The 10,000-nt window shown below is 41.7% G+C and overlaps 1 protein-coding gene across 1 annotated transcript in view; it reads right to left on the bottom strand.

The window, feature by feature from the left end:
- The window catches only part of LOC143289165 (uncharacterized), a 67,705-nt gene that overhangs the window by 47,303 nt on the left and 10,402 nt on the right, over positions 1 to 10,000 (bottom strand). Inside the window, exons 5-6 of the mRNA XM_076598115.1 lie at positions 5,970 to 6,067; positions 4,283 to 4,362 (exon numbers count right to left, since the gene is read on the bottom strand). Coding sequence (XP_076454230.1) covers positions 4,283 to 4,362; positions 5,970 to 6,067 — 178 coding nt within the window. The remainder of the gene's footprint in view (positions 1 to 4,282; positions 4,363 to 5,969; positions 6,068 to 10,000) is intronic.

Below are 10,000 nucleotides of genomic sequence, written 5' to 3'. Positions count from 1 at the left end.
AATAAAATTGTTTCATTAGTGCTTTATGAAATAGAATTAGTTAATTAACTACACAATCCTACTTTTCGATAATTTTAATCTTTCAATTATTTTTGCAGCAAACAGGATATATAATTATTTTTTTTATAATATTCGTCCGGCTCAAATAAAAGAATTGGTAAAACAACAACATAAACATTAGCTAGATTCATTTAGATTGATGAGAACCATGTATCGATCATCAGGTTTTACATTTGCATATCAAAAAATCAAACCTTCCAAATAAATGACAGAATTATTGACAACAATTAGAAACGCCAGTTTTCGAATTGCAATGTGCTTCACACAGAAAGATGTAGGCGAAAGAAGAAGAAGAAGAAGAAGAAGAAGAAGAAGAAGAAGAAGAAGACATCCAAAGAGATCCCAAAGTCCAGTGAATAAGCGACCAGATGACTTGTGCACAATAGTTCACTTGTGATGCCGTGAAAATATGTGAGAAATCGAAATTTAAAAAAAAATTTTTATTAATTTTTTTTTTAACCGAGGAGAAAAGAATATACTCATAACGGCCTGTGTTCATAATGCCTAAACAAAAGTGTGAGGAAAAGAATTTTTTCGATTATATATAAGCGAACAAGCAAAAAAAAAAAAAAAGTATTAAAGACAAACAAGAAAATACACACACACACACACACACATACACATCGATTATATATAAGCGAACAAGCAAAAAACCCCCCCAAAACACACATATATACACACATACATATATATATATATATGTGCATGTGTGTGCGTACGTGCGTGTGTGTGTGTGTGTGTGTGTGTGTGTGTGTGTGTGTGTGTGTGTGATCTTCAGTTTAACGTTTATTCACTAGAAGTGTTATTAGATAGATAGATAGATAGATAGATAGATAGATAGATAGATAGAGAGAGAGAGAGAGAGAGAGAGAGAGAGAGAGAGAGAGAGAGAGAGAGAGAGAGAGAGAGAGAGCAAAACAATGCTTTTATCTGTAAATTACCAAAACCTAGAAATCCACACGAAACCAAAAATCATGTAAAGAATATCGACCAGCATGTTAAAACATGAAAATGGCCAGTCTTTGTATCGTGCAACACACCGATGCGTTGTGGAAGTTCCCCGAAATAAGGTGTTTTCTGTGCAACGGTATGTTAACTTCGACATATTCAACCTACACTCATACAGCTGACTTCTTCCCCCCCAACCCCCAATCGTTAGCTTCATCTCTTTTGCACCAGCGTAAACACGAATGTCTAATCCGACGGAAGGTGAGCTGGATGAAATCCGGTTCACTTCAATACCGGGGAGAGTTTTTAATCCGGGTCAAATTTCTCGGGGAACTGTAAAAATTTTGTTCATATCGGTCTGAGACAATCGGCAGATTGCTATTTTGTTCAGCCAGTTGATACAGACCGCCTGCGAACCAGATTAAGACTGTTTGGTGAGTCCCGTTAATCACATATGTTTTGTTGTTGATCGCTTGCAAATGTACATTTCAATTTCTTCTTCTTCGTTCGTGGGCTGCAACTCCCACGCTCACTCGTATGTACACGAGTGGGTTTTTACGTGTATGACCGTTTTTACCCCGCCATGTAGGCATCCATACTCCGCTTTCGGGGGTGTGCATGCTGGGTATGTTCGTGTTTCCATAACCCACCGAACGCTGTCATGGATTTCAGGATCTTTAACGTGAGTATTTGATTTTCTGCTTGCGTATACACACGCAGGGGGTTCAGGCACTAGCAGGTCTGCACATATGTTGACCTGGGAGATCGGAAAAATCTCCACCCTTTACCTACCAGGCGCTGTCACCGAAGATTCGAACCCGGGACCCTCAGATTGAAAGTCCAACGCTTTAACCACTCGGTTATTGCGCCCGTCGTACATTTCAATTTGTCCTGTCAAACTGTACAGTAGATTATGTCATTTCTGAACTGATGAACGGCTCCACATCGCCACTGACTGTCCACTTTAGGGTAAAGAAAAAGGAGGAGATACACGAGGGTCTGACTTCTGTTCTTCAAACAGTGGCAAAACAAGTGTCTCACACCGAATAAAGTACAAGATCAGCACTCTGTGCTACAAATGTGTTCACAAATCAGCCGCTTCCTATCTCTGCGGCTGCCTTCACCTCTACACTCCATCTCGCTCATTACGGTCGGCTTTGGATCCACTCTACTTACGCATACACAGATTCAAACTCTCGACTGTTGGCCGCCGTTCTTTCTCTGTCTCTGGACCTTGCAATTGGAATGAACTTCCTCTTTCGCTTCGTCAAGTCTCCACACTCAGCTCTTTCAAGTCTGGCCTTAAAACCCACCTCTTCCCAAAATAGCCTCCCTTCCCCGCCTCTTCCTTGTCTTCAGTTTCTCCAGTTTTAGAGTTATGCGTGCGTGAGAATGACTGGTGCGAAAGCGCTTTGATTTGTCGATGCACAAGATTCAGCGCTATATAAATACCATTATTATTATTATCATCACTGTTATTATTATAAACGAAATATCCACCGGACAGTCGCGAAAAAAAAAGAAAAAGATAAAAAAGAAGTCTTTTTATGAGCCAAAATATCACATGACATGCACAGCGTGCGAGATTTTGACAGGAGCCCAGAACACAGCGAACGGATACCAACAATTCGATGAGTCTTTTGTCGCCGTTTTCTTTGTTCACTGTCGCTTGTTCAGTCTCACGATCTCACGCAACTTGTTGAATGACCAACTCACATTTGTAAATCTACTTTTCTGCTCTGAGCTTTGGCCTGCTGAGCATTGAGAACATTCTGGTGCGTTCGCTCGGCTCCAATCTGAAACGTGTAGAGAAGAAGAAGTTGTACTGCAAGCCACCCACCACCACCACATCCACCACCACCACATCCACCACGACGTACATTAGTGTTAGGAGGTATAAGACATGCACTGTTGTTACACACTGCCTTTGCAACCAAAGCGCACACAAAGTACGCTGTTTCAATGGCATTGGTGAAGTGTTTGTCTGTATGGATGTTACAGTTTAAAATGAAAAGTTTTGTTGTTGTTGTTGTTGTTCATCTGGCAATAAAAAAAAAACACGAAGTGACAGACGTACTGAACGGCAATGGATACGAATCAAAAGTGACACCAGAACTCTGAAAAAATCGGAGCAAGATTTCACACAGACAAAATTTATGTTTTGACAAAGAGTATTATAACACAATACAATGCAATGCAATACAAAAAAGTAGAAGTAAACAAACTTTTTTTCTTGACATTCACGTGCACACAGACCTGGGTGTACATTGACTGTGGCTGACTGACTGAACAACTTTCTGAATACATACATGACCGCTAAACTGTAGATTCGACAATCGATACACGATTTCAACTCTGCTTTCTGTGCATTGTGGTTGCAATGGCATGTGATTAGAAGTGTTCAGACTTTTTTTTTTTTTTTGGTGAGAAAAAATAAATTCATAAAACTGAAAAGGGAGAAAGAAGAGAAAAAGACCAAAAACTGCATCGGACACTTCAACTAACTCTGTCGGATTTCTTATTTCAGGTTATCAGGCGAAGATTACGTTTTGTGCGTCAAATTTGGAAAAAAAAGGTAACTTTAATGCATTTGAAATGGATTTATCAAGCATACTTTTCTTACAACTATATATAAATGTGTTCACAGTACACTCACATTTTATGTGTTCAAACAGATGAAAGTTAAGATAGAAAAAAGGTATAATTTGTTATTTATATTTTGAGAAAAAATCCTATCATTTTGTCCATTTTATTTACATAATTTTGCTACCACACATTTTCCATTTAATGTAAACTATTACAATTACATTGATATAAAAGCAACAACCAAACAAAGAAAACAACAACAACAAACAAATAAACAACAACAACAACAACAACAACAACAAATACAACAACAAAACAAGAAACACCACTTTTTTTACAAATCAAAAATTTCTCGACTGTTCCCACCATCTGAAACGTTTATCCTTCCCATACACAGAAAAAGCGACCGACCTTTTTTTTTTTTTTTTTTTTTTTTTCCCCAGATACAATTTCGAGTTAGTGAGCAAACCTAGGGGTAGGCTGACTACAGTGAGACTGACAAAGAAGTTCGTTTGCAGTTTCTGGTTGAACATGCAGGTCGTCGTACACATAAGCCATGTAATACCATCATACACATTTTGCACAGAATGTTGAGCATCATGGGTGAGAGAAGAAGAAGAAGCCATCAGGGTTGCCCTGACAATGAACGGGCGGACATGACCCAACACAGGTTATAATACACACTTACAGCTTTAACAAAGTTTTTCTATCCTCCTGCTTATGGTCACGGGCGCTGGCAATGTTTTTCTCTGCCCTTTTTCGGGTCAGCTGCAAAATGGGGGTATAAGTTTTTTTTCTTAAAAAAAAAACAAAAACATAAATATATAATCATATCTAAAGTAAATTTATTTTTACATGAAGCTTGCCCAGGACTGACAAAGAGAGAAAGGGTGGAGGGGGTGAGAGAGAGAGAGAGAGAGAGAGAGAGAGAGAGAGAGAGACAGAGACAGAGAGACAAACAGAGACAGAGAGACAAACAGTTCAATAAGAAATTAAAAAAAGAGGAAAAGAAATGTTCATTATCATAATTATTCTGAAACATTTACACTTAATATCTCTTACTAAGATAATAAAGTTATTCTGGTTCTGACTTTGATTACCAGGTCTACTGAAAAATGTGCGGATCAGCAACTTTGAATAAACATACCCCTCCGCCCCCTTTTTTTTTTTCGTAACAGTTACAAAGCACAGATATTTACCAACAGACAAAGCACAACGGCACACCGCTACGTGAAGCTAATGAACAGCTAAACCATTCATAACACTATACCAACATCTATTTGCTTCCAGATTCTGGCTTCTGTTTGACACGAGAAAGAACGACTGGAACAGTGCCATATTTACTGTCACAACAAGTTACTACGTAAATCTTGAGACAACGTAAAGCACTTGAAATATAAAGGCATACAAAGTGCTACATTTCTGCTGAACAAACCACTGTGTTAATGAGAGTGCACAGACGAACAGGAAGAAAATGAAAAAGGGGGAGCAAGAGCAGAGAGAGAGAGAGAGATAGAGAGAGAGAGAGACAGAGGGAGAGAGAGAGAGTGGGGGAGAGAGAGAGAGAGGGATAGGGAGGGAGAGAGGGAGAGGGAGGGAGAGAGAGAGGGAGAGAGAGAGAGGGAGATGGAGGGGGAGAGAGAGGGAGAGAGAAAGAGAGAGTGGGAGAGTGAGAAAGAGAGAAAGAGAAAGTGGGAGAGAGAGAGGGGGTAGAGAGAGAGAGAGAGGGAGGGAGAGAGAGAGTGGGGGAGAGAGAGGGAGGGAGAGGAAGAGAGGGAGAGAGAGGGAAGGAGAGAGAGAGTGAGGGACAGAGAGAGAGAGAGGGAAGGAGGGAGAGAGATAGAGGGAGGGAGAGAGAGAGAGAGAGAGGGAGAGAGGGAGAGAGAGAGAGAAGGGGAGGGAGAGAGAGAGGGGGAGGGAGAGAGACAGAGAGGGAGAGAGAGACAGAGAGGGAGAGAGAGGGAGGAAGGGAGAGAGAGAGAGGGAGAGAGAGAGAGAAGGGGGAAGAGAGAGAGAGAGGATAAGGAAACAGAGGGAGAGAAAAGAGAAAAGAACAGAAAAGAAACGAATAGGACAGAAGAAAGAGAGAGAGAGAGAGAGAGAGAGAGAGAGAGAGAGAGAGAGAGAGAGGGGAGAGAGAGAGAGAAACAGACAGACAGAAACACACACAGACAGGCAGGTAGTGACAAAGAGGGAGAAGCCTACAACTTCTTCCAACTAGGAAAAAAAAAAAAAAATCAGCACATGGTGTCTTAGAAGTCCACCTCTGCATTTAAAAATACTTCCTACCACCCCACCCCTACCCCACCCCCACACCCGTTAAAAAAAAAGGAGAAAAAAAAGGTACAGTTGCATAGAGTTCTTCTCCTCTTTACCTCGTGTTTCTTATGTACGTGTTCTCTTTTCATGTCGCTGAATCTCTCCAGGGACTGGTTCAGCTTCTTCTCCTCGGACATCCGCTTCTTGTTGATCACTGCAACACAGACACGGCAGACAAAATTATTTATTTTTTGTATTTCTTTTTATCACAACAGATTTCTCTGTGTGAAATTCGGGCTGCTCTCCTCAGGGAGAGCGCGTCGCTACACTACAGCGCCACCCATTTTTTTTGTATTTTTTTTTCCCTGCGTGCAGTTTTATTTGTTTTTTTCTATCGAAGTGGATTTTTCTACAGAATTTTGCCAGGAACAACCCTTTTGTTGCCGTGGGTTTTTACGTGCGCTAAGTGCATGCTGCACACGGGACCTCGGTTTACCGTCTCATCCGAATGACTAGCATCCAGACCACCACTCAAAGTCTAGTGGAGGGGGAGAAAATATCGGCGGCTGAGCCGTGATTCGAACCAGCGCGCTCAGATTCTCTCGCTTTCTAGGCGGTCGCGTTACCTCTAGGCCATCACTCCACTGAAGGTTAGACAATGTCAAGTGGCGATATCATCCTCTTATTCTTTTCATCCTCCCCTTCCGCCGTTTTAACCCCCCTAACCCCCCCCCCCCCCCCCCCCCCGACCCCCCAACACACACACACACCCATCACCCGAAGTCAGGTACCCATTCACACCTGACAGGAGTGAGCAAAATCGGAGTACAGTGCCTATCCTAAGGACACACAACACCATGCCGAAACGGGGCCTCGAACCCTGATCACACACACACACACACACACTCACACACACACACACACACTCACACACACACACACACACACACACTCACACTCACACACACACACACACACACACTCACACACACACACACACACTCACACACACACACACACACACACACACCCGCGCGCACGCGGAAAGAACGTATTGACGTTGTGACCTGGAACCAAGATGAGAGGGAAAATTAAATTCTTACTGTTTCTGCAGATTGTGTCTGTTGGTACGAGGCAAGGCAAATTGTGTGTGTAAAAGATGTATGTGTGTACTAGCGGTTTCAATGCCCCCATGCTAGGGGCACGTGAAATACATTTCTTGCCTTGCCTTGGCTCCCAGCTGACCATTTGTATTTGTATTTCTCTATTTATCACAACAGATTTTTCTGTGTGTGAAATTCGGGCTGCTCTCCCCAGGGAGAGGGCGTCGCTTCACTACAGCGCCACCCATTTTTTAAAATTTAAAAACAAGTTTTTCCTGCGTGCAGTTTTATTTGTTTTTCCTATCGAAGTGGATTTTTCTACAGAATTTTGCCACGAACAACTCTTTTGTTGCCGTGGGTTCTTTTACGTGCGCTAAGTGCATGCTGCACACGGGACCTCGGTTTATCGTCTCATCCGAATGACTAGCATCCAGACCACCACTCAAGGTCTAGTGGAGGGGGAGAAAATATCGGCGGCTGAGCCGTGATTCGAACCAGCGCGCTCAGATTCTCTCGCTTCCTAGGCGGTCGCGTTACCTCTAGGCCATCACTCCACTATGCAAGGCACACTAAAATCAAACAGAAAAGCATTCACTGCAAAAACTGCGCTGCCCTGATCAGCACACACATAGCTATGATCCTACACACTTGGCCGGTCCTAACAGTGGCAGTCTTACTGGGCTTTGACCCATTAGTTTTGTTTTCTGGAAGCTCAATTAATACTGTGTACTGATGTATGTTAAAAAAAAAGAAAAAAAGAAAAAAAAAGAAGTTAACACTGTTTTTTCCTTGAAATTGTGACGTTGAAACAAGGTAAATAATGTTGACACTGTTTCCTTGAAATTGTGACGTTGAATCAAGGTCAATCACTTTAACCGATCTGAAAATTTGCAATGAACTACTGTGTCATTATATTACAAGGGGAAAAAAAAACCCATAACGCGCGCTACTGTGAAAGTAACACATCGCCATTTCTTTTCCTTTTCAAATGTACACATTATAAATGTACAGTGTGTGTGTGTGTGTGTGTGCGCGCGCGCGTGTGTATTTGTGTGTGCATGTGTGCACGCGCGCGCATGCCCTTCAACATCTGACCCATTACAAATATGCTGAAATCTTTCGTTTCACCGACAGCTACGATAAATCAATCATGTCACAGAAACAAAGCAAAAAATAAACAAGTACATAAATGAATGCGATGGGAAAAAAAGACAGAAAGAAAAAAAAATCGGTTAAAAATGTTGCAGTTGACGTCGAGATATATGTTAATGATATGCACGTGCTGATGTTTTTAGTTACCTCCCCTCCTGTCGTGCTTACCTCCCTTCCCGTGATGGATGGCTCATGTCACACAATACCTATCAAACACGACGAAAACAACAGCAAAAAACCTACCAACCAACTAAACAAAAAACACTGCCCCCCCCCCCCCCCCCCAATAAAAGGAAAAAAAGAAAAAAAGAAAAAGAAAAAAAGAAGACAACACACACACACACACACACACACACACACACGGGAAAGTTTGTTTGTCGGTGTACAACACTCAACTTATTACCCTGTTAGATTTGCTACAGGAAATAATTCTGGAACCCTCGGAACCTTACGATGTTGTTTTACCGGCTGGTGAAAAAAAAGAAGCTTGTATTAGTTGTAAAAACAATATATCTTTGCAGCTTTGCTTGGGCTTAGGTTGTCCAGATATGGCCTGGTTTCATTCAATTCAGTGTGCATGAGTGCATTGTTCCCTTCCTGTGGAGTGGCAGCGTGGTTAAAAATGTTGCATTTGAATTCACGATAGATTTTGGCACCCAAAGATTTCGTTTTTGTAATTTTTTTCCAATCACTTTCTCTTAACCCAAACATTTATCTAGCTTATATCTTCTTTTTCATTATAATTATTATGTGTTTTTTTTGTGTTTTTTTTAATCAAGCGTTCTTAGACAAATGGAGGTATTTAAACAATTGTTTAAAAACGAAACATATCACTCTTCTTCTGTTATTCTCTCTTTCTTTAGTTTCTTTAGTTTAGTTTAGCGCGTTGGGTTACGCTGCTGGTCAGGCATCTGCTTGGCAGATGTGGTGTAGCGTATATGGGTTTGACCGAGCAGTGACGCATCCATGAGCTACTGATACTGATACTGATCTTTAGTTTCTTTTACATTTTCAAAGCAAGCGGGCAAACAAGAACTAGATCTACCTCAATTCTTACAAACCAAATGGTCATTTCCTCGGTGCTGCTTCTGACAATTTCCTGAATGTAATTCTTTAATTTATGCAATATATGTTAATTCAGACTTGGTCTTGTAATACACAAGAAGATCCAATATATAATGATAGCAAGAATGTAGTTGTAGTGGTAGTAGTAGTAGTAGATGATGATGATGATGATGATGATGATTATGATACTACTACTACTACTACTACTACTACTACTACTACTACTACTACTACCACTTCCACTACTACTACTGCAACTACTACTACTAAGAAGACGAAGAAGACGAAGAAGAAGAATACCTCTATTACTACAACTGCTAATGACTATTCTTTGCAGAGTGCACATAATAATTATATACACATCCAAACTACTTAACTACCTCCAATGTCAATTAACATACCTCCTCATATACATGCACAAATGCACACACATGCATATACATGTATTCATGAGCCACATGATAAGAAGAGACTAGCCAGGGGGCAGTTCTCATGTGGGGGGAACCCACTTCAGTCAGGCTGTGATCAGCAGTCGACATGGCAGGGGAGGCAGGGATGTGCATGCATGCGTGTGAGTGTGTGTGTGTGTGTGTGTGTGTGTGTGTGTGGAGGTGGAGCTGGGTCAGGAGGTTTCAGGTGGCAGGCAGGGTGTCAGTCACACGCAGAAACCACTCACCCCCACCCCACCCTATCATACCACCTCCTCCAGGGAGGTGGCGCTGAATCCCTTTGTACAGTGCACACCTGTTATTACGCAGGGGGCAGACTGACAACAGAATGATGCAGAGTCCCACCCTGTGCCGGCTACAGGTAGGTGTGACCAAGGA

The sequence above is a fragment of the Babylonia areolata genome, chromosome 1 (assembly GCF_041734735.1).
Source record: "Babylonia areolata isolate BAREFJ2019XMU chromosome 1, ASM4173473v1, whole genome shotgun sequence".
NCBI classification, from domain to species: Eukaryota; Metazoa; Mollusca; class Gastropoda; order Neogastropoda; family Buccinidae; genus Babylonia; species Babylonia areolata.
This window is presented reverse-complemented; position numbering and strand designations above follow the sequence as displayed.